General features: G+C 41.9%; 1 protein-coding gene, 1 long non-coding RNA gene and 1 other non-coding gene across 4 annotated transcripts; all 3 read right to left on the reverse strand.

Annotated features, from left to right (window-relative positions):
* Positions 1-217: 217 nt before the first annotated feature.
* Positions 218-17355, reverse strand: LOC136793986 (uncharacterized). Of its 2 annotated transcripts, none has more exons than XR_010840109.1 (3): positions 17301-17355; positions 4204-4391; positions 218-1444 (listed from the first exon to the last, which is right to left on the reverse strand). It is a non-coding gene; the product is annotated as an uncharacterized lncRNA (long non-coding RNA). The 2 variants fall into 2 exon arrangements; XR_010840110.1 differs by having other exon boundaries at positions 292-1314.
* A 4502-nt stretch (positions 17356-21857) lies between these two features.
* RPL37 (ribosomal protein L37) lies at positions 21858-24549 on the reverse strand. Its single transcript, XM_059063467.2, has 4 exons — positions 24442-24549; positions 23570-23705; positions 23244-23328; positions 21858-21974 (listed from the first exon to the last, which is right to left on the reverse strand). The coding sequence occupies exons 1-4, from the start codon at positions 24442-24444 to the stop codon at positions 21905-21907; spliced, it is 294 nt and encodes a 97-aa protein (XP_058919450.1). The 5' UTR covers positions 24445-24549; the 3' UTR covers positions 21858-21904.
* On the reverse strand, positions 22057-22136 carry LOC131756507 (small nucleolar RNA SNORD72). The gene has a single exon (XR_009335681.1). It is a non-coding gene; the product is annotated as a small nucleolar RNA SNORD72 (small nucleolar RNA).
* Positions 24550-25138: the final 589 nt, after the last annotated feature.

Here is a 25138-nt window from a genome sequence, read left to right on the forward strand (position 1 = left end):
CACCCGCGCTGCTCTTTTTTACTTTGAGCCACTAAGTTGCTATTGGGCACCTCGACAGCTCAAGAAGCGAGAGATGTTGGTCTTTCCTCCTGCTGGATGCCCTCCTGAAATGTTCTCCCCACAACAAACTCTGTTGGAAGGAGCAGGTTGGGGTTAAGGGTGGATGTGTGTGTGTTCGGGAAGCAGGATGCTACCCAGACATTTGGATGTATAGGAATTAATATTTTTAGATTATCAGTAAAATGTAGACTTTGAACTGAAAACAAGGCTTACAGTTGCATCAACCAAATCAATCGACAAATATTTATTGTGCTTTCAGTGAGTAAAAGTCTATACAGATGGGATCATGGCATATCACAGGGGGAGTAGAGAAAGTGCTTATTTGTAATAGAATTTTAAGTGAGTGTGTTACTCAATTATATTCCTTTAACATGGGCAAAATCAAGTGTCCAGAAAAACTTTATGTGATCTCAGTTTTGCAGTGTCATAGCATTTGGATAGGTGTCAATGGGCAAAGAGTTAGACTCTTCATGAAAATAATATAAAAAAGAAAAAGACTAAAAATGTTACCTTTTTCCTTCCCAGTGAAAGTTACTCAACTCTTCTGGTTTTTATATACTTTATATTTATGAAATAAAAGTAATATGCATTAAGCACAGCTTTGTTCCAAGCAAGATACTGCAGGAGAGGCAAAAGCCTTTGAGCTTAGAATTACATCAGATAATCAGAAGACATTTACAACTAGCCTTGGATAGGTAATCAGTTCCTACTGTATTATGGACTGTACATATTTTGAAGAGCCAAAAAGTTAAGAAATCTTTGATTACTGAGATATTTGGGGGGCAGGCAGTGGCTACTGTTGTAATTTTTGCTCTGTTGCTTCTTCACCTTTACTGTTTGTCATTTGCGTTTCTGCAGCTTTTTAAAAATTTTTATTTATTTTGGGGCTGTGTTGGGTCTTCCTTGCTGCGCGCAGGCTCCCTCCACCTGCGGAGAGTGGGGGCCACTCCCCGCCGCGGCGCACGTGCGTCTCATTGCGGTGGCTTCTCCTGCTGTGGAGCACGGGCTCTGGGCGTACGGGCTTCAGCAGTCATGGCAGGAGGGCTCAGTAGTTGTGGCTCGCGGGCTCTAGAGCGCAGGCTCAGTAGCTGTGGCGGACGGGCTTAGGTGCTTTGCAGCATGTGGGATCTTCCTGGATCAGGGCTCAAACCCGTGTGCCCTACATTGGCAGGCAGATTCTTAACCACTGCGCCACCAGGGAAGTCTCTTAGCAGCTTTTATTGCTGGGGTTTTTTTTTGTTGTTGTTTCTTATGCTGAGTTAAAAATGGAATTCAATTAACAGTTTCTAAGAAAGTAAATGATAAAACTCCTTTATTCCTTTGCTTTTTCTCTTTCCTTCAGTCCTTTTTAAAAGTTTTTGTCACATTTTCTTCCACCCAGACACTATGGGTAGACACAAAATGAAAAGTCATGGTCCCTACCCTGGAGGAGCTCATAATCTAGGAGGGCAGTTCTCTGTATACCCCCAACCCCACAATAGATAATATTCACATGTTCAGCATTCTTCCGGGGGGGGAGTAAAGATAAGATAAACTGTGACTTATGTCCCGTTTCTGGACCCATCAGTTGTACCCCTATCTCAACGAAGTATATTGGAATAGAAGTGGGCAGGAGTGACTTTGTAGAAGTAACCTTGAATCCAGTCTAGTTTAGGAGGGGAGAAAAGTAAATTGTTTTCAAATTTCAGTACTTTAACTTTTATTAGCGCAAATAAGTTACAGTACCTCTCAGCACTGATGAAGACAAACCAAGATGACCCAACACTGTGGTGGAGAACCTCTGGTCTCATGGGGAAACTCACTAGTTGTCAGCTGCTTCCGCTTTAGCCCTTCAGAGATTCTAAGGGAGCTGTGCACGCTCTTAGTCTTTTCTTGTTAAGGCCATCACAGTGTTAGTAAGCTGTACATTGTCAGGGAGATGCTATACTTCCTCAACATCTATCTGTATATGTGGTGGGCAGAACTAAAAATTTTAACTACTGTGTTGCTATTAATGCAGCCTAATATATCCTTAGTAGTAGTTACATTGTAACTAATATTCAATATTTATTAAACAACAACTAGGTATTAGGCAGATTGCTAAACTCTGAGGACTCAAAAAACAAAGGAACATAGTACTGCCTTTGACATGGCCAAGCAATGTGATAGGTGCTATAATAAAAATATATATACATATGGTCCTAAAAGAGCTTCATGAGACAAGGGCATAACCTTTATCTGCAGAAGTCCACAAAGTCTTTTAAAATTGAACCTATTTAGAGGAGTATTAAGAGTACTTTGTACTCAAAGAAAAGGGTGACATGGAGATGAAGGAACTTGGGGAAGGCATCCAGGTGAGAGAAACAGCATATACAAAATCACAGAGGGAAGGAAGCCTTAGACTTTTTAGGAAGAGCAAAATGCTTACAGCAGACATAATCTGGATGGATAGAGGGACTGATGGGAAGAATTGAGAGAGCAACAAGAGAAAACCCTGAGAGGCCTCATATGTGCTTCTCGATTTCACCATTTTCTTATAGACAGTGGTGAGCCATAGGAAGATGTGAAGTAGATGCCTTTTAGAAATACAATCTTTACCAAGGGAATTGATAGCTATGGGTGCCTTTGGGAAGGCAAACTGGGTGACTGAGAGTCAGGTGCAAAGTGCAGACTTTTCCCTATGTACTCTTTTGTAACGTTTTGGTTTTAAACTTTATGCATATATTACAGAGTTGAAAAAATTAACTGTTAGAAAAAAAAATTTTTAACTCTGACTTTAGTGTGGAGGATAGTTTGGAGAAGAGCAAGACCAATGTGTGTAACAGGAGACTTGCAATCGGCTAGTGAAGAAATGATGAGGCAGGCACCATGTATAAAAAGGAAAAAACTCAAGACCTATTTAGATATGAAATTAGTGAGGTACAGAGATTGGTGTGGACAGAGCGGGAAAGGAAGGAATCCTAATTACCTCCCAGGTTTCTGGGGAGATTGTCAGGAGGATGGGGAATGGAGGTTCAGCAGAAATAATGAATTTTATCTGTAACCTTAAGGCAACTGGAGACCTTCAGGAAAGATATCCAGGAATGTACGGGTAATACAGGTCTGTTAGCCCAAAAAAAGGTCAGTGTAGAGATACAGATTGGGTGTCCTCACCAAACAAATGGCAGAGTAGGACGGTGAATTTGGGTGGGATCTCCCCAGGTTGTAGCGTTAAGGGACCCAAGGACGGAACGCTCACTTAGAGAATATGGATAATTAAGAAGATCCAGAAGCAATGTGAGCTTATGAAAGAAACAGGAAAAAAAGCCAATTTATGTTAGATATTCTCTAGGAAGTTACAGTGATTAAAATTAGTTTGTGGATAGTTTTTCCCTATTTATCTAGGGTTGATGATTCCCAACTCCTGGTTTGAAATATTTTTAGGTTAGAACTTTCGCAACCCCCTCATGATGATGAATTTTAAGCTTCAATTGCTCTTGTAAAAATAGGCCCAGAGCTGTTTTCTAGGGAAAATCTTAGCACTGTTCACAAGGACTCCCTCGGTCCATCTCTAGGTAAATGTGGTTGGTTAGTCCTGGTTGGGTTCCTTGCTTTTAATAAGAAAATGTCAACCCTTCCCACCTCTCAGCTGATTCACTAAGTATCAGGCACGTGAATCTGTCCGTGACCAGCAGCACTAACAATGGTCATTCACCAAAAAAATGTAACTCCAAACTCTGCTGCCCTATTCTTATCAGTTAAGGGAAATAATGTCCTTGGATGGTTGCCTGAAGGGTAGGCTGATCGTCTAAATTGTGCCCTTGGATCATCTGAGACTATCAGAGAGAGAGGTCGTTGGACTGTCTGGCTCTGGTTACTGTTAGATTCGTTTTTACTCAATTTGGTAATACAAGGGGCTGATAACACGTGGACGTCTTTAATAAGCTAATAATTGGACTCTCTGTTCCAACTAGTAATTTGGTTCCCTTCAAAACAGTATTCTTGAAAAATTTATTCAACGTTTATCTACGTGGAAAGGCAGAGAAAAAGGATGTCTGGAGCAGTGTCCCAGGAAACAAAGACCCTGCGGTTCCCAGACCCTAACTTCTTGGGCAGCAGTCCACAGGCCATCTAAGCATGCATTTTGTGGGGTGAGGAGGTCTTATCCCACCCGAAGTGACTTACCAAAGTAGTTCTTTTTAGCCGCATCCTTCCAAGAAGAACTGAAGTAAACAAAGATTAGAGTGACGTTTTGGCGCCCCAGAGATGTGCAGTATCCTTTATAGAGTGGCTTCCGGGCAGCAGCCCAGCTCAGCTTCCTTTGCTCTTCTGCTGCTGTCTCTGTCCTCAGTGCAGGAGGGTGCTGAGGGCTGCTATGAGAAACAGACATGCAAAGCTTCTTTACTTCTGCGGACCCAAATGTACAGCCTACCTCTAACCAAGAACATCGTTGCTAAAGGCATGCATGTTAGTATTCTAACCTCATCCCTGGATTAACGTATTTTCCTTCCCCTCAGTTCCTTATTTATTTATTATTTACTTTGCTGGATATTATCACTCTCTAGGCTTCCCAGATGCTTTTTTTTTAAGTAGACTTTATTTTTAGAACAGCTTTAGATTTACAGAAAAAAAATGTAAAGATAGTACAGAGTTCTCATATACTCATGCCCAGCTTCCCCTATTATTAACACCTTAAATTATATGGTACATTTGTTACAATTAATGAAAAAAATAAACCAGTGTTGATATTATATTATTATTAACTAAAGTCCATACTTTATTCCAATTTCTTTAGTTTCTACCTAATGTGTTTTTTCTGTTCCAGGATACCACATTACATTTAATTGTCATGTCTCCTTAGGCTCCTCTTGGCTGTGACAATTTCTCAGATATCTTGGTTTTTGTTTTTTATGACTTTGACAGTATTGAGGTGTATTAGTCAGATATTTTCTGGAATGCCCCTCTGTTGGAATTGGGTGTTTTTCTCATGGCTAGATTGGCGTTACGGGGTTTGAGGAGGAAGAACACAAACAATGGTCTATCTTAATCACACCACATCAAAGGTTTATTTGGGTTTCTCTATAGTAATGTCACTCATTTTTTCCTCCTTTCCATACTGTACTCTTTGGAAGGAAATCACTAAGCATAGCCCACACTTAAGGATTGTGGAGTTATGCTTCCTTTCCTTTAAGGTGGGATATTTATTTATTTGGAATTCTTCACAGGAGATTTCTGTCTTCTCTCCCATTTATTTATTTTATCATTTATTTATAGCAGTATAGACTCATGAATATTTACTTTATACACTGAGTTATAATCCAATAGTCCTTCACTGTATTGCTCAGATTGTTCCAGCTTTGGTCATTGGGTGCTCTTTCAGTTGGCTCCTGTATCCCTTTGACATGGCTCCATCAATGTTGTTTTTGTTGTTTGTTTGTCTGTTGCTTACTTACTGACACTACAAGATGCTCAACTTGTATATTTCCTGTCCTGGTCCTAGGATCAGCCATTTCTCAAAGACGTCTTTGTTACTTTTATTGGAGAGTGATATTAGAAACCAAGATTTGGTATTTGGAGTGTAATTGCTTCTAGACCCTCTCAGCTGACAGAGCAAGGAAATATATGTGTGTATTCTAACTAATAAATATACCCATATCTCTTTCTCCACGTGGAACCACCCTGTCTATATTAACCTAAGCAGGACTTCATACTGATCCATACAACCAACTCTAATTCATTGCCGCATAGATTATTCTAGCCATTGTCATTGCTTATCTGTAAATTCCTGCTCCAACAGTGAGAAACCTAGCTTCCATCATCTAACTTCCATTTACCTAATGGCTCAATTTGAGTGTACATTGATGGAAGTATCAGAATTATTAACCGTACTCCTGTGGATATCAGTTTTATCAACTTGAGTCCAGTGCTTGTGTGCAGTTGCTTTTGTCTTTAGTTTTACCGACTTCACTCACTTCCAAGTGGTAATCTTGAATGCCACCACTTCCTTAGGTAATCACCTATTTCCTCCACCCTCTTCAGTGAGGTCGTTTCATATATGTGCAATACAGACAGATTATGTTGTCACAATCTGCGTTCCATCCTCGGGTCCCCCAACCTCTATTTTAATTGCTTCCTAGTCACCCTGCTGGTGAGGGAAGAGTTCCCTCCCTAGGGTTTTGGGAATAGCCAAACACACAACACCCGACACAGGACAGATGACATCAACGGCAGTCTGTTGGCCACGTATACTCCCAGTCTCTCGGGCAGGAGGGTACCACACAGAGAAGGCACTGCCACACGGAAATCACACTCAGGAACAGAAGGAACAACTAGAGGCTGTGGAAGAGAGTTTTATAGTTCCAAGAGGATGAGGTGCCCTCTGGTTCCTGTGAAGAATTTGATTAGTTGTTTGAATAATTCCACAAGCTGGCAGGGAACTGAAACTAACTACTCAGGGATCAGCACTGACTATGCCTGGTCCCTTCAGTATGGAGAGTTAAAGGTGTAGCTAGAGGAACATCTATGCGAAGAGTGGAGACAGGGACATACAGTTAGGCCGTTGTAGGCCCTCCCATTTTTCCCAGGTAATAAACATGACTGTTAAGCCAGCACATAATATTGAGACTTTATATTAGGCCTTATACTATGACTTCCCATATGATTTTTTTAAATTTGCATACATTAAGCTTCACTCTGTGCTGTAAATTTTTGTGGGTTTCGACCATGTCATGTATCCACTATTTTTTTTTGTATCCACTATTATCATATCATACGGAATAGTTTCACTACCCTAAAAAATCTCCCGTTGCTTCACACGTTCAACCATTCTCCTCTTTCTCCTGTCTGTATAATTTTGTCTTTTACAGAATATCATATAATTGGAATCATACAGCATGTAGTATTTTCAGACTGGCTGTTTTCCCTTAGCAATTTCCATTAAGGTTCATCTATATCTTTTCTGTCACACTTAAAGGCTTTTGAAACAAGGAAAATGTAAACTATTTTAAAATTTTAAAAAAGATTGGTCTCCATTCTAAAATATTTTCTTCAGGCCTTCCCTGGTGGCGCAGTGGTTGAGAGTCCGCCTGCCGATGCAGGGGACACGGGTTCGTTCTGCGGTCTGGGAAGATCCCACATGCTGCTTGCGCGTCCGGAGCCTGTGCTCCGCAACTGGAGAAGACACAACAAGGAGAGGCCCGCATAAAAAAAAAAATTTTAATAAAATATTTTCTTCAAATATTTTGAAATATTTTATACTTTCTAAAAGAATCTTACTGTGATAGAGATTTATTAAAAGTTATGTAAGGAACTTACTGCTTCCACTGCAGGGGGCATGGGTTTGATCCCTGGTCAGGAAACTAAGATCCCGCATGCCATGCAGCACAGCCAAAAAAAAAGAAAAGAAAAAAAAGTTGCGTTAAATGTGTTGAGGATATACTCTGAAGAACTGAGCTGTAATATAGCTTTGGTGGATTTTTTAAAAAAAATATTTATTTATTTATTTGGTTGCGTCAGGTCTTGGTTGCGGCTCACTGGCTCCTTAGTTGCAGCACATGGGCTTCTTAGTTGTGGCAGGTGGGCTCCTTAGTTGCGGCATGCAAAGTCTTAGTTGCAGCATGCATGTGGGATCTAGTTCCCTGATCTGGGATCAAGCCCAGGACCCCTGCATGGGGAGCATGGAGTCTTAACCACTGCACCACCAGGGAAGCCCCTGGTGGATTCCTTAAAACTAATAAATTAAATAAGAAAGAAAAGAGAGTTAAAGACCTGATTTTTTTTTTTTTAGTAAAGAATATTATTCCTTACCTATGTGACCATCATGTGAAATTACTAACGTAATTCTCATATTCTCTATATCTATTATTTCTCTTACATAAAGCACAATTAAAGTACATTATAACATGTGTAGAGTGTTTAATTTCAAAAATTAAGTTGGTTTTATATGGGAATTCAGGAGGTTTCTTTTTTCTTTTTTTTTTTTTTTTCCCCATACGCGGACCTCTCACTGTGGTGGCCTCTCCCGTTGCGGAGCACAGGCTCCGGACGCGCGCAGGCTCAGCGACCATGGCTCACGGGCCTGCCTAGCTGCTCTGCAGCATGTGGGATCTTCCCAGACCGGCGCACGAACCCGTGTACCCTGCATCGGCCGGCAGACTCTCAACCACTGCGCCACCAGGGAAGCCCCAGGAGTTTTTTATATGTTAGGAATTTGTTCTAAGTCTAGTATATTTTATTTTTACTGAAATGCTTCTAGGTTGCTTGACTCTGAAATTTTAACATGGAGAATGTTCTAGGCGCCTTACTGGATTATGTACATTATAATTGACCTTTATAAAAGGCTTTTTGTTTCACCTGGAATTAATACTTTGTCATGGTTTTTACTTGCTTAGATTTCTTTTTGTTTGTTTGTTTTTAGCAGTACGCGGGCCTCTTACTGTTGTGGCTTCTCCCGTTGCGGAGCACAGGCACTGGACGCGCAGGCTCAGCGACCATGGCTCACGGGCCCAGCTGCTCCGCTGCATGTGGGATCCTCCCAGACCGGGGCACGAACCCATGTGCCCTGCATCGGCAGGCAGACTCCCAACCACTGCGCCACCACGGAAGCCCACTTGCTTCGATTTCTAAGTACTTATTGATTCAACCTGAACTTGCACCAATTGTCTAAAATCTCTCAAAGACATGGAACATGGGATGTGTATTATCAGTCTGAGGTTCTTGAACTCTCCTAGAGCTTTCGTACCTGCTTCAGTTGTTTGCCTTCTATACCTGTCTCAGAGTTCTCATCTGAAAATCCCCTTCAATATTGTCCTGGAGAGTCCCTTCCCTTTCTCCTATGTTGGGTTTATTGTTTCCTAATGCCGTGGTTTCCGTTTTTGTTGTTTGTTTGTTTTTGTCCTTTCTCCCTGGTTTTGGTGGAACAATCTCACCAGTAGTTTTATGAGAAAGCCTCAGGGAAGTAAAATTTTCTGAGAGCTTATGTGTTTGAAAATGTCTTTATTCTACCCTTACACCTTATAGTTTGGTTGGACATAGGGTTTTAAGTTGTAAAGAATTTCCTTGAGGGTTTTGAAGTCATTGCTCCATTGTCTTCTAACTTCTCTTCTTTTTTTTTCCTTCTTTTTTTAGACAAGTTTTTTGAAGTGTAATTGACATAAAATAAAACTCACTCTTTTTAGGTGTAGATTTCTATGTTTTGAAAAATGTATACTATTGTATAAGCATCACCACTATCAAGATTTAGAATAATTGCATCACCTGCCAAAATTCCCTGGTGACCTTTTAATTTCTGTAACTATAATTTTGCCTTTTTCAGAATGTCATATAAAGAAAATTATACAATATACAGTGTTTTGCATCCAGCTTCTTTCACTTAGCATGACACTTTTGAGACTTATCCATGTTGTTGCATGTGTCAGTAACTTATTGCTTTTTATTGCTGAATAGTATTCCACTGTGTGGATATACCAAAATTTATTTATCCATTCTTGGGGAGTTCCCTGGCAGTACAGCGGTTAGGACTCAGTACTTTCACTGCTATAGCCCGAAAAACCATGTGGCTCGGGCAAAAAAAAAAAATTATCCATTCTCTAGTTTTGATGTTTTATTGTTTCTAATTCTTGGAGCAGGAATAGCTGTTATGAACATTCACATACAAGTTTTTGCATTTTCATTTCTTTTGAATAAATACTCAAGAGTAGGAGTTCTGGGGTTATAGTAGGTATATATTTAACTTTAAGAAACAGCCAAATTGTTTTAAAGTGGCTGTACCATTTTGCATTTCCACCAGCAAAGAATGAGCATTCCAGTTGTTCCTTGTTAGCACTTGGTATTATCAGTTTTATCTATTTATTTGTTTTATTTTAGCCATTCTTGTAGATGTGTAGTACTATGTCATTGTGTGGTTTTTTAAAATTTATTAATTTATTTATTTTTGGCTGCATTGGGTCTTCATTGCTGTGCACGGGCTTTCTCTAGTTGCGGCGAGCGGGGACTGCTCTTCGTTGTGGTGCATGGGCTTCTCATTGCAGTGGCTTCTCTTGTTGTGGAGCACGGGCTCTAGGCGTGAGGGCTTCAGTAGTTGTGGCTCGTGGGCTCTAGAGCGCAGGCTCAGTAGTTGTGGTGCACGGGCTTAGTTGCTCAGCGGCATGTGGGATCTTCCCGGACCAGGGCTCAAACCCATGTCCCCTGCATTGGCAGGCGGATTCTCAACCATTGCTCTGGTTTTAATTTGCATTTCCCTGATATTAATGTTGAGCATCTTTTTCTGTGTTTATTTGCCATGCATATTTGTTCTTTGGTGAACTACCTATTCAAATCTTCTGCCCATTTTAAAAATTGGGCAATTTATTTTTTAATTATTAAGTTCTGAATACAAGTCATTTATCATATATGTTTTGCATATATTTTCTCCAAGCCTGTGTCTTGTTTTTATTTTTTAAAATAAATTTATTTATTTTATTTTTGGCTGCATTGGGTCTTCGTTGCTGCGTGCAGGCATTCTCTAGTTGCAGCAAGTGGGGGCTACTCTTCCTTGTGGTGCGTGGGCTTCTCATTGCGGTGGCTTCTCTTGTTGCAGAGCAAGGGCTCTAGGCGCACGGGCTTCAGCAGTTGTGACACGCGGGTTCAGTAGTCATGGCACACAGGCTTAGTTGCTCTGTGGCATGCGGGATCTTCTCGGACCGGGGCTCGAACCCATGTCCCCTGCATTGACGGGCAAATTCTTAACCACTGCACCACCAGGGAAGTCCCAATACTACACTATCTTGACTACTGTAGCTTTATAGTAAAGCCTTTTTTTTGGGGGGGGGGGTTGTTTTGTTTTTAAGCAGTTGTATTGCTATTCCATTGTAAAGATGTACAGTAATTTGTTTAACTCAGCCTCTACTTAGGGGATTTAGTTGTTTCTGTTTTTTATGTTACAGATAATGCAACAAATGCCCATGGGCATATAACTTTGTACCCTTGTGATAGTGCTTGTGTAGGGTACATGTTTAGAATTGGGAATGCTGGATCAGTGTTTCCCCCTAGTAATTGGGTCTAGTTTCAGGTATAGATCCATTTGGGTAAGACTTATAGTGTAATTAACTAGGCTGTGCTTGGCTGTGTTCTAAGCCACTGTCTGATCTTAAGCAGTGCCTTGTGGCCTATGTGTTAAAGCAAAGATTTCCTGCTTTCCTCTTTGGTCAGTTCATGTGACCTATAGAAAGATGCTTCCTCGAGAACACAAAAATAAGCGTGCTGTCAGAGAGAGTGTTTGTCAACATCAGGGGCAGTCTGCCTGTTTGACAGTTATACTTTTGATCAATTGGCAAGCCCATTTTCAAACAATCATTAATTTAATCTGGGCGTGGATTAGTCACTTTGCTGATTAACTACAGAGGCGGGTGAAGTGCATGGTGTGGTGGAGAAGTTGAGTAGATGGAGAAATTAGGCCTTGAGGTGGAGACTGAGCTCAAGTGGTAGGCATCTCGGGACCATGCTTTCTCTGCTCCCTCTCTACCTTTCAACCTAATCCCAACAAGTAGCTTCTGAACCACAATCAAGATAGTCCCCCATGGGCTTCCCTGGTGGCGCAGTGGTTGAGAATCCGCCTGCCGATGCAGGAGACACGGGTTCGTGCCCTGGTCCGGGAAGATCCCACATGCCGCGGAGCAACTAAGCCCGTGAGCCATGGCCGCTGAGCCTGCGCGTCCGGAGCCTGTGCTCCGCAACGGGAGAGGCCACAACAGTGAGAGGCCCGCATACCGCAAAAAAAAAAAAAAAAAAAAAGGAGTCCCCCAGTGGTTCACCCACCCTACCTGAATAATGAGTTGACTGTAATTTTGTTTTAAACATGACTTGGGCTTATGTATGACCACTCTCCCCTCTTCCTACCCTTCTTGGTTCACTGATATATTCCCAATGCCTAGATCAGTGGCTAGCACATAGACAGTGTACAGTTTACACTTGGAGATAGAATGTTGTTAAAAAGTAGTTGACTGAATATACATTTATCTTGATGATTTGGTTAACAAGAGCTTCCCCCCGAGAGATAAGCCACCCTCATTGTTCTGACCAAATCAAGTTTCTGAGCCTACAGTGCTGTAGAGTCTCTAGCATATAGCAGACGCTACGGACCATGGTGAATTCACCAAGATACATGTTGTCCTATAGGGTTTTGTCTTCCTGCTATTAGCAGTGATACCCATTATCCAGGAATATTACCTATATAGTAATAATTACGATCACTAACATTTATTAGACTCTTACCCTGTGCCAGGCACCATGCTGAACACTTTATATGCACCATCCCATTTTATTCTCACAGCAACACTTCACAACGAACGTTATGAAGTAGGTACAACTGTAACCGAAAGTGGGGTCCAGCTGCTTGCCACTCAAAAGCAATAAAGAGGTAAGGTTGGTGGAAAGGAAACTTTGCTTTATTTTGGATGCTGGCAACCGGGTGTGGGGGGGCGGATACCTGTCCAAAGGCCGACTCCCCACCCCAGCTGACAATCAGGGGGCAAGAGCTTTTATAGGCTGAGGGAGGGGGCTACGTGCAGAAACAATACAGTCAGCTCTGACAGTCGTCTTGAAATTGGTCATCGGTGGTCTGACCAGCGTCATCTTGGCTGTTTTAAGTACGATTAATCTTCAGGTCCAGGGTTGGTTTGTTCCCATTTCCTTGAGGCCAGTTCTCGGAATTGTGGCACCTTATGTCAAGGTACAGTCTGGCCATCATGTAGTTAACTTCTTCCACCTGGTGAGGGTTTCCGTATCTATAAGACAGCTCACAGGACATGGCTCAGAATATTATCTATAGCCCTTGAGGGGGAACTAAAAGTCCTTGACTTTGCTTAATGACTCAACTATTATTATTTAGTCTTGTTGGACTGTCTTTGTTTCTGCATTTTCTCACTTCTCTGATGAAACTTATTCTTTGGCTAAAGTTTTTCACAGACAAAAGGCAGGCTGAGGACATGGGGAGCAAGGACCATAGGGTCCTGCTCCGTTTCACAACTTTTGTACCATTTTACAGGTAAAAATCTTGGCTTAAGTTAATTAACTGACCTAAAAGCTAGTAACTGTTTTGATTTTACCTATCTACTTACATGGTGAATGCAGCATTATTTTACTTTTAAAAAAATATTAATTTATTAATTTATTATTTGTTGCACTGGCTCCTTAGTTGCGGCATGTGGGCTCCTTTAGTTGTGGTATGCGAACTCTTAGTTGCAGCATGCATATGGGATCTAGTTCCCTGACCAGGGATCGAACCCAGGCCCCCTGCCTTGTGAGTGTGGACTCTTTTTTTTTTTTTTTTTTTTTTTGCGGTACATGGGCCTCACTGTTGTGGCCTCTCCCGTTGCGGAGCACAGGCTCCGGACACACAGGCTCAGCGGCTGTGGCCCACGGGCCCAGCCGCTCTGCGGCATGTGGGATCCTCCCGGACTGGGGCACGAACCCGTGTCCCCTGCATCGGCAGGCGGACTCTCAACCACTGCGCCATGAAGGAAGCCCTGTGAGCGTGGAGTCTTAACCACTGCACTGCCAGGGAAGTCCCAGCATTATTTTAGATGAAGACAACTTTACCAAATGATGACTCAACCCCAAAACACTAAACTTGTTATTGTTTAGGTTTGGGCTACCCAGTAGGTTAGCCACCAGCCACACGTAGCTGTTGAACATTTGAAATGCAACTAGTCTGAACTGAGATGTGTTGAAAGTATAAATACACACTATATTTTGAAGACTTAGTATGAAAAATTATATATAAAATATCTCAATTTTTATACTGATTACAAGATAAATAAGATACAAGGTTACAATAAAATACAAGATTACAAGATAAATAATACTATGCTGGGCATAACTTTAAATAAAATATACTATTAAAATTAGCTTTACCTTTTTTACATTTTTAAATGAGGCTGTTAGAAAATCTACAACTACATGTGGTTTGCATTTGTGGCTCGTGTTATATTTCTACTAGATGCTTGTCTAGCACATTTTACAGACATTTATATTGGCCAATTCAGCACAGATTTTACTCAGACTGAATCTGACAAAAAGCTCTAAGCTGAATCAAAATGATTCTTGGTGATTCAGAAAGAGGCCTACGGTTTCTCCAGGACCAAGCTCCCACAGTATGGGGGCTTTCCCCCATGCCAGGCCCCTGCAGTATTGGTGGCTTCTCCAGTGCCAGGTTCCTGCCCTGTGTACTGGCTAGGTGCCCCTAAGACCAGAAGCTTTCCCTGGAACCCCTTCAGGCAGCTTCAAAACAGAACATTGTTGGGCAAGGCACCTCCCCATGAATGGCTTCTCCACCAACATCCTTCTGGTGGCTTCCCAGCAAGTCCCAGAAACAAGACACTTCAACATCCAGTGAGCTATGCTGCATCTTCTCAGACATCTGGATCTCAACTCCGGGGTTGTTGGGGGAGGCCTCTTTCCTGGGTGCTCTATCTCTGCTCTAGTAGTGGCTGCTTATTTCTGCTTTTCCTGAAGAATTCACTTGTTTTTCCTAGCCAATCCCTTATTACCCTAATCCCTTAATCTTTTCCTGTTCAACTTACTATGTGACTTCTGTCTCCTCATTGAACCCTCACTGGTATACCAGCTATTTTAATTGGGTGTTTGTATTTTTATACTCTACATGTTATTTGTTTATATATGTATATCATTACCATGTTTTGAGCAATAACTGAAGTTTTCTTATTTTGCAAATACTAAATGACTTTCTGTGCTTGCATCTGCACAGATGTTAGCATTGGTCTAAATTCAAGTAATTGAAAAATACCAAAAGGCATCATGTGATAGTCTTTATTTTATTTTTACTTTTTGGCTGTGTTGGGTCTTCATTGCTCTGCGTGGGCTTTCTCTAGTTGTACAGAGCGGGAGCTACTCTTCGTTGTGGTGTGCGGGCTTCACATTGCAGCGGCTTCTCTTGTTGCAGAGAACGGGCTCTAGGCACAAGGGCTCGGTAGCTGTGGCGCACAGGCTTAGTTGCTCCGCGGCATGTGGGATCTTCCCAGACCAGGGATTGAACCCGAATCCCCTGCACTAGAACTCTTATCCACTGCGCCACTAGGGAAGTCCCATGTGATAGTCTTTAAATCTGCCTATAGTTCATCTACTTAGATTCGAAGAGTTGTCTCTGATGAATGTGAAATTTATTCAAAATTTAGAGCTGTTCAAAAATTTAAAACTCTGTAGTATGTTCTCATAGGACTTTTTTTGCGGGGGGAGGGCAGGAATCAGGAAAAGGGCAGATTTGCTCTGATCAAGATGACCGGAAAATGGCTTGCTATTACCTTTAAAGAGTTAATCCAGTGCTAAAATTACATGTTAATGAGATGTCTGTACTATATGATGTATGACTAGCACTGTGGTTCCACACCTAGGCCATAGATGAGTAAGTATTCTATTTAATAAAGACAAATTTTCTACAAAAGGAATCTTACTTTGTACAATGTCTGTATTAATTAAATGCATTCCAATAACACTATTGTCAGAATCCTTATTACCAGAAAAAGAAAATATATACCTTTCACAATCTCTCTGTGCCTTAGTTTGTTCTTCTCCAAAATAAAGTTTTATTACACCATCTCAAGTCTCTTGCAAATTTAAAAGCACTGCGCCATGCTGTGCTACCTCAGAGGTGTTATGTTCCCAGAGGTTTCTCTCTCCAGTCATCCTAATTGAACAGTACTTCTCTCTGAGGCTTCCTGCTTCCCGTCTCTCCTGCCTTGGGGAGCTGCTTCTCCTCTGAGGGCTGCTCCCCTGCAAAACAGGGACCATAAACAGTTTCTGCTCTGACTATGCCCTCTCCACTCTTGAGGTGGCTGAGCCATTCATTTACTGACAAGCCATCCTTCCCCCCATTTGCCCAAGATGGTCGTGTTTCTGAAACAGAACTACTGGCCACCTGGTATTAATCCCATTTGCTTCTTCCTCAGCCACCTCTACCACTTGCCGTAACTTAAGGAAGCTGGACCTTTCTCCAGTACCCTGTTTTATCAGTTGTCTTTTTTACAAAAGACCTTTCCCCTAAAGGCCTTCATTTCCTCCACGTAACTCTAGGGTTCAAATCACTTTCAACATTTTTGAGGGCAAATCACACTTTTTACATGTGCTAGATGTTTATTTGCAGAGCTATATAAAGTAACACTATTAGATTAGGGCTCTGAATTCCCTGGTGGTCCAGTGGTTAGGACTTGGTGCTTTCACTGCAGTGGGCCTGAAGTACCAAATTAGACACACACACACACACACACACACACACACACACACACACTGGAAATGTATACAAGAACCATTTTTTTAAAAAAATTGAAGTATAGTTGTTTTACAATGTTGTGCTAATGGTTCAGTTATACATATATATGCATTCTTTAATATTCTTTTCCATTATGGTTTATCAGAAGATACTGAATATACTTCCCTGTGCTATACAGTAGGACCTTGTTGTTTATCCATTCTATAATAGTTTACATCTGGTCACAGCTTTTAGAATCCTCAGCCAGATCAAGGATATAGAGGGGTCCAAGGGAAAGATTGGCGAAGAAATTTCTTTGAAGAGTTTTAAGTATGCAACTCAACCTTCTTGGAAAAGGGGGTTACTACCTTGTAGCTCTAACCCTAGGGAAGGAAACTTCAAAGGAAGCACTCAGAGAGCTTTGAACTTTGCTTCCTGCAACTGTTTTGGTGGGGGGCCAGGGGAGTGCTGCTGCCATGAGATCTCCCTGCACTTAAGAACTTGTTCAGGCCAGGGAGGTGGGAATGGTTCCTGTGGATAAGATGTGGGCCACTCAGGAGAGAGGGACAGCATGCGATAATTTTGAATCCTGTCCATAGGGCCCTCAGAGGTAGAGAAAACCTCTGGAGAAAGAGGTTGGATCCTAGGGGCTAGGAAGGAATCCCAAAAGACTATTCTGAATTAAGATGGGAACTACAGGAGAGGTCATACAAATGCCCAAGAGAGGAAAAGTTTAATCATGTGCACGGTCCAGACATTATTTACCCACCCAACCAAGGAAGAACCAGCCCCCATCCCCCCACCTCTCCTTCCTCCTCCTGTCTACTCTTTAACCCCACTGGGGAGTGCAACTGTAGCTCACAAGCCCCAGAGAATGTATACAGGGAGAAGGCTGACATCAGAGGGACCATGCCCCCTTCTCCACTGCTGGCTCCAAACCAAAGGAGGCCCAAGCTGGAAGATGTGAGATAAGGTTAAGTCAATTTTGAAGTTTGACTATAACAGAGGGCTGGAAATTTTATTTGAAATAAAAATAACTTACTGAAATAAAACTGTTTTTACAACTACTCATGACTGGAGGATATTTTTTGTTATCTGTAAATAATCCAAAAACACAACGGTCACACCAAGTCTTCATCCTTGGACACAGGACCATACTTCCACTGTATAAAGATGAGGACACAAAAATAAGAACTGTGTTTTTACCTCAATCAACACACCGTGCCTGTGGTAATCTACAAGCCACCTACATACATGAGAACCATTTTTTTTCCACTGGTATTTTCTTTGAACAAGACACCCCTCTACCTAACCATACAAGTAAGCTTTTGCTTCAGATTCCTTTCTTGGTTCCTGAGGTTGATAGCCTCTGCCCTGTGCTTCTCTTAGATTATGATCTGAACTACCTTTTGTTTTGAGGGGAAAAAAAAAATCAAAAAAATGAAATATAATCCATATGTAGTACGAATGAGAAAGAGAAAGCTCCGTATCATTTAACTTGGTAAAAGTTAGGGTTGGGATCTTAGTTCCCTGACCAAGGATTGAAACTGGGCCCTCAGCAGTTTAGAGTCCTAACCACTGGACCGCCACAGAATTCCCATAATTTAACTTTCTTAACCACCTTTCTAAAGGTTTCTTCACTCCCACTCTATCACTCTTTGTCTTCAAAGCACTTATCACTACCCGAAATTGCTTACCTGTTCTAGGTCCGTCAACCCCCCCACACCACACACGTACTATTGAAATCTTTGTCAGACAAGGATCCTTGTCTGCCTTGTTTTCCACTTGTTATCTCCTTTGCCTAGAACTGCTTCTAGCACAGAGGTCACTAGATCTGGTTCATAAGGGGCACTGTATCAACAGAAATGAAACGGAATCATAGAACATCTAGGTTCTTCCAAAAGTGTCTGTTTAATTTTAAACTCTTAGTTTCTCATTGCCCAATCTCCCCTGAACCTCTAGCAAGTTGGCTTTGTTCTTGATGCTCTATTGAAACAAGGTTTATGGAAGTAAACACTAACCTAAATTTTGCAAATCGGCAAGTTTTTTTTAAATTTTAAAATCTTTTTCTCCTTGGCCTCAGCCGCATACAATACTTGGTTTGTGTGACTCAACCCTATCCTAGGTCCTGGGCTATTTCTGCAACCACTACAGTCAACTGTCAACTTCAACCATGTTGGTTGTTGCTCCCACTGTATCTCTAACATTGCCTAGCACATAGTAGCATCATCACATGTATTATGTTGAACAAATTAATGAACCACTCTCTCCTCCTGTCTCCTATGGACATCTCCCCAAATCTTTCCTTGAGCCTCTCCAAATTGTCTTTTTCTTTCTAGAGTATCTGTATTTTCAAGTGGTTTCAACCATTACTGAAGTTCATCAGTCAAGAAACTGAATCCTTAAAAAAAAAAAGAGAAAAAGAAAAAAGGAAGTTCTTTTTTTCTCATTTCTAAATGCCTACCAGGTCTCACCATCACCTCATACCTCCATTTAAATTATCTTCACCATTTTAACCCCTAAAATCAGTTCCCTTTCACAACTCTCTGTTCATTACTTCCAAATGCAGACCTCTAGCCCAGGCTTTGCACTTGAACGGCCACCAGGCTTACTCACTTCTTCCAATGTACCTCCTCTTGGTATCCCACAGGCAACAAAACCTAACTTTAATACTTTCCCCCCTTGTTGCCTCTACCCTATATTCCCTCTCAGTGAATGCACCACCTCCTTGCCCCCTAGTCCAAAACATCCAAGACTCCTACCTCAATGTTTCTGAGGCCTACTGCACTAGACACTATGCTGTTTAAGTTATTTTTTTAAATTCATTTTTGACTGCTCTGGGTCTCAGGTGCGGCTCGCAGGCTTAGTTGCAGTATGTGGGATCTTAGTTCCCTGACCAGGGATTGAACCTGGGCCCCTTGCATTGGGAGCATGAAGTCTTAACCACTCGACCACCAGGTTAGTCCTGCTATATTTTTATATATGTGATCTCATGGAAGCCTCACACAGCCTATGATACAGAAGGAAGAGGGGGCTTGGAAGCTACTCCCTTTGATTCAAGCTTTTACATGTTCTCAGTAGAGACCATCCCCCCTACAGCCAGCCCCACTGCTACCTTAGTCCACGACCTCATGATTTTCAGACTATTTAAGAACCTGTTGCCGGGTTTTCCAGCTTCAAAACTTATCACATCCGTACCACCACCTTCCATCACCATCATATTAATCTTGCTAATGATTAACTAATCATGCCATTGTGTGTGCTTAAAACCTTCCAACGATTTATCATTGCTTCAAGCTAAAGTCTAAACTTCTTAGTATAATACTGAAGACCTTCCACAATCTGATCATCCTCACCCCTCTAGATTCTTACCAACCCCCTCACATTCTCTCGACCTGACAAACCACAGCATCCGTGATTGAAAGGCCAAGAAAACACAAAACATTAAGACATGTTCCTGGGTCTCACTTCAAATACCCTTTGGCGACACCCATCTGGTCCTCAGTATCCTCTGGCCAAGAAACACAAACTCCTTAGTTGTGGCATTGGCCCCAGGCATCTTTTGTCAGACTGAGGTCCACTGTCCAAACCAACTTTGACCCTCGGGACATGATGAGATACGTCAGATGTGAGCTTCCTGCTAACTAGTATTCAATGAACTGAACCCACCTGTTTGCATTCTATGCTGATGTGTTAAACCAGCTCATCTCTCCCCCACTGCTGCTCTCCAGAGTCTTAAAACTAATTTTAACTGTGATTGGAGCAGCTTCAATTGGTCTGTGAGCCACCTATGACCTATGGAAATACTCACTATTGCATCAGACGATTTCCCACTGAAACCCAACCTGTTTGTCAAGGGTCACAGGCACTGGCAAACAAGATAAGCTCACCTTACACTCAAACACACAGGCCTTTCTTAATGCATCACTGCCCACCTCTCTCACAACCCCTTTGTGCCAATTGTTTTCTGGCCCAGGATGTAGAGATTCCACGTCTTCAGGCCAGTGCCCACTCACCTCAAGGCCTAATATTTATTCCATCCTGGGCATTACCTATCTTAATGGGCCTCTCTATCACTCAGGAATCAACCATTAGTAACACTGGAAGACTTCAGAAAGATCTTCACACCAAGTCAGATAGATTATTTCAGTACTCTGAAGCCAAAATATATTAAAACCACTATTTTTGTAGGTCAAAAGCAGTTTCACAAACTTGAATCTACTATACCAACTTTAGGCCGCAGCCACTGTAGAAGCACCTTCACTCGCTGAACTTGGAAGCCCATAATGTTAAGACCTCCAGCTTACAACTGCGCACAGGCACAGCAGTAAAATCACTAACAAATGTCAGCTGGATCCAGGAACCATGCTCTCAATTATGCATCCCTAAAGTACACAGTACTGAGTCATTTATATTGAGTCACATACTGGGAGGAAGCCCAATGTAGATTTAGATCAGCAGGGGCTTCTGTAGAAGTTAAATGTAAGCTAAGACCTGAAGGATGAGTTAGGAAAAAAGCGGGAGGAAAGGAATTAGCTAGCATTTTGGGAATGCATTCTACAGGTAAGATTGGTGAGGCAGTGATGATCATGAAGACCCCTTCAAGGTCAGGTTAAGGATGTTATACTTAATACAATGGGAAGCTAAAAGCTAGGACAGCACAGCTTGGCCACGATCCTATTTTATGCTAGTTGTTCCAACACTTATGCGGTTTAATTAATGTTCTGTTCTCTCATTCAGCAGTCCAACAAAGTCAGCCTTATCTTCACTTCAAAACACTGTATGGCAGTAACACCAGAACTGGGAAAGCAAGGCAAAAAAATTCAGAGCACCGAAAAATCAATGATCACCCAGCTAAGGGTTAAAATAATTCCAGGGATCTATTTATCATTGCCTTTAGCCTACAAATATAAGTTTATACTTGGCCTTCCTTTACATTCTACTCAATCCACTGCATTTGCCCGTCGCCCTACAAACTTTCTTCCATATTTTGTTGTTGACTCACTTAGCTGACCACCTTCAACGGCACACACAGCCTATAACCTAGGTGCCAAGCAACAGTTAAGATCACCTTTCCAAAAATCTGAAAGTCTACGTACAGCTGCATCACTTTGCTATACACCTGAAACTAACGCAACATTGTAAACCAACTATACTCCAGTAAACATTTTAAGAAAAAAGAAAAAAATCACCTTTCTAAAATAGAATTCATTTAACTCCTATCCTTCACGTTCCCACCGGTACTCCAAAGCCTATCGTAACGATTGACCACCACTCCCCAAAGACCACAGATGTTCCTAAAAGAAATTAACTTATGCTCTTTCACTCACTCTCACGTTTAAATATCCATGTGTTGTACTAAGAATTGTACTATGTAAATTCACTATATTCTTCACATCATCTGCCAGTGTTGTCGGCTTGAAGCAATCCTGGAATTCTGCTTGTTCCTTGTCCTCTTAAGCAGTATCACAACCCAGTTCAAAAGCTACTGTTCCAAAACAACCACTTAACAAGTAAATCTGATTTTAAGCTGTCCCATTTGCAAACCTATACAAATCATTAATACAAGCCTATTAAAAATACCTTAGCACACCAGACATTTTTTCGAAACCAGAACATTTATTGCATGACTAATAATTGAAATCCTTAAGATGAACTCGATGCTGCAACAGCTGCCCTCTTGGGTTTAGGTGTTGTTCCTTCACGGAATCCATGCCTGCACCATGTTAAAAACAAGAACAGTTACTTCAGCAATGCCAATACATACATTTTAATTTTTGCTAAAACAGATTTTTATGAGCTTATCTCAGTTAAATCTGAAATCAATATTGAATTCATATGTTCAGACATTTATTTTTTACAACATCACTGATAAGCTGCAGTGTTTACGTCCTTCTGCTTCAAGATAGCCATTTCAGGAATACAGATAACTTTAATTGGGAAAAAAAAAAAGAAAAAAGGGCAACATATTTGGTTGTACTGATCACTGGGCCGGTATTTCCCCACCACTTAAGATTCCTAAGGCATTTGTGAAAACAGATTCTTAAATTACGAGCCAAAGATCCTACTTTCCTCTAGCCAAGGAAAAACAATGTGTTTAACGGTAGACATTTTCTCAACTGCTTAACTACTCTGTATCTTAATTCATTTAATATTAACACCTACTTGAAGTGTACCGTTATCCCTCTTTTGAGGAACAGACAGGTTAAATTTGGCTTCAATTCATGCTCTTAACTCTTACATTGAACTAGCAGACCACTGAACCCTAAGCCTATACTACTGTATAATTATGAAGTGCAAAGTGCAAAGAAAGGTCACTTCAGCACATGAACACAAGCACATCTAAGGGTGTTGTGTTTACAAACCCCCAAACTGTCTTTGAGGTTGTTTAAAATTTGGAAACCTGGAATTGAGCGGTAGAGGTCAGAAACTCTGCTACTAAATATCCTACACTGCACAGGACAACTGCCCTCCCCAACAAAGAAATCACCTCAGCTGAGACCTTACATGGGTTAACCCCTCAAAAGCTACCACTAAAATGCAGTTTCTCTGTTAACAGTCTAGATGCGGGCTGAAATTAAAACTCTAAGGCCTGTCTTCAAGTAATAAAAGACTAAAAATTTCTTTCTATACAAACGCAATAGCATCTGACAGTTTTCTACAGCAGACTTGCCCAAAACCACAAAACCCGAAAGTCTCATTTATGCACAATTATCTTGACAAATTTTGGAAGGAAAGTGAAATGCAGGTATGCTAACAAATGTCATCACATTTTCTGGAGTCTAGCTCCAACTAAGCCCCAGCATGTATAGCTCATACTACTGTTTACTTAAAGATTCACAAGATCTAAAGTAACTGATCTGAAGGTTATGGTGGCAGAAGAAAAAAGTTCCTTGCTAACACCTCATCCCACCAACCAGGGTAGTTGAGAGGATAATTATGCAAGTTCACAGAACCAACTAGAACTGAAACATAAAAACTGTACCTGAATCTGCGGTATACAATTTTTAGGTGCCTCATTCGACCAGTCCCGGTGGTATTTCGTCTTTTAGCTTTAGCACTCCAGTTATCTAAAACACACATTCAGGTGAAGGTTCTAAACGGTTTTCCCCACACATCTTGTAAGCTCTGTCGCTCAATACACTTAAAAATGCCTGCCTTGGGTTTTAACCCCACTTCATCGCTATAGATGCCCCGTTCTGCTAGGGACCGCCTAATGCTCAGTCATGCCCCACTGAGGTACAAAACAAACACGGGACAATTCTCAACGCCATGATACACTCTATCAAAGTCTAGTAAACATGCACTTACACTTCCTCTTCCGCTTGGCAGGGTAGCCACATTTACCACAGGTCGACTTCTGAAGGTGGTAGGCCTTAGAGCCACAGCGGCGGCACAACGTGTGCGTCTTATTCCGACGCTTTCCAAACGAGGACGTTCCCTTCGTCTACAAGTTAAGGGGACAGACGATTCTTCAATCTAGCAATTTCTACACACGTTCTTACGTTTTCAGTTAAAGAAACTATTGATAAGATTTCATGACAACCACAAGGTTTCAAACTGTGGGAGTCTGACTTTTTTTTAAAATGTGGTGTATTTATTTTATTTACATGTTTTCAAATCGACTGCAATGAAGAATTCAAATGCTATAAACATAGCAGAGTCTAACTTTTCTTAAATGCTAAATCAGAGACCTCTATCGGAATTTCACGTCATCTAAAGCTCCCTGCAAGAGCTGCTGTGTTTTGAAATCCGCTACATTATTTAAAAGAAGAAAATAAGATACAATGCAAAAGACGAGATAACGTGGTTTTCCTACTCCCCCTACTCCAAAATCTAAGAGCTCCTACCCAGGGACCACTGCCAACGATTCCTTGGCTTACAGAGCCACTCTCAAACTACGCTTCTTCTGTCCTTTCCCACAGGCGGGAAGGGCTGTGCGGGCTCCCCAAAGGTCAGACAGAAGCAAGGTGCCTAGAGCAGCTGCAGCTCCGCGACTGCAGGCCACGCACTCCCAGCTAGTTAGGGGCCATTCTTCTGCCTCTCGAGGGCCACCGCATGTCCCTTTCCTGCCCACCGGCTCCCCTTATAGGAAACCTTGCCGGGCCCCCACGGATAGCAAGGAACGCGGCGCAGGGCGCTACGATGGAAGCCGATTCCGAGAGCCCTTGCATACAACTCACCATCCCGCTTCTGCCGCCTAGACCAAAGAGACCGAAACCGAAGGCACTTCCGCTATATCGCGCTCAGAAGCTTCCGCCCAGGAAAGTACTTCCGGCGGGGCGCGGTGCACCGCTCTCAAGCGTCCGTAGCTGCAGCGTGGGTGGGGTCGAGAGGAGGATCTCGAGCCAGACGGGGCCAATAGAAGGTTCAGAGGGGCGGGGCTCACAGCTTTCTGGGTCCGGGGTGGGCGTCTGTGTAGGGTTCAGGTTGGGACTGGGTTTCTTCGCCAGGTTCTTCCGCAGTTCCGCCGGAAGCATTCGGCTGACGCTGATCATCACTGAGAGGTCGCTAGGAAGACGGAGCTGGGCTCAGAATATGAAGAGAAAGGCAAATAATGTTTTTTCTGACTATAGTACTTTAGAGGCAAATGATTTGATCCCCAATCTTGTTATGCCAAGGAATCAGAGGTGGAACTTGTTAAATATTGTTTCCTAAACTCTAACGTGAGGAAATCTGGTTCAGCAGCTTTGGATGGGGCTTGGACATCTGTACTTTTAAACACTATAGTGTATATATGTGCTACATCTTCTTTATGCATTCATCTGTCGATGGACACTTAGGTTGCTTCCATGTTCGGGCTATTGTAAACAGAGCTAGAATGAACATTTTGGTACAGACTCTTTTTGAAATATGGTTTTCTCAGGGTATATGCCCAGT

This window comes from Kogia breviceps, chromosome 4 (genome assembly GCF_026419965.1).
Source record: "Kogia breviceps isolate mKogBre1 chromosome 4, mKogBre1 haplotype 1, whole genome shotgun sequence".
Taxonomy (NCBI): domain Eukaryota; kingdom Metazoa; phylum Chordata; class Mammalia; order Artiodactyla; family Physeteridae; genus Kogia; species Kogia breviceps.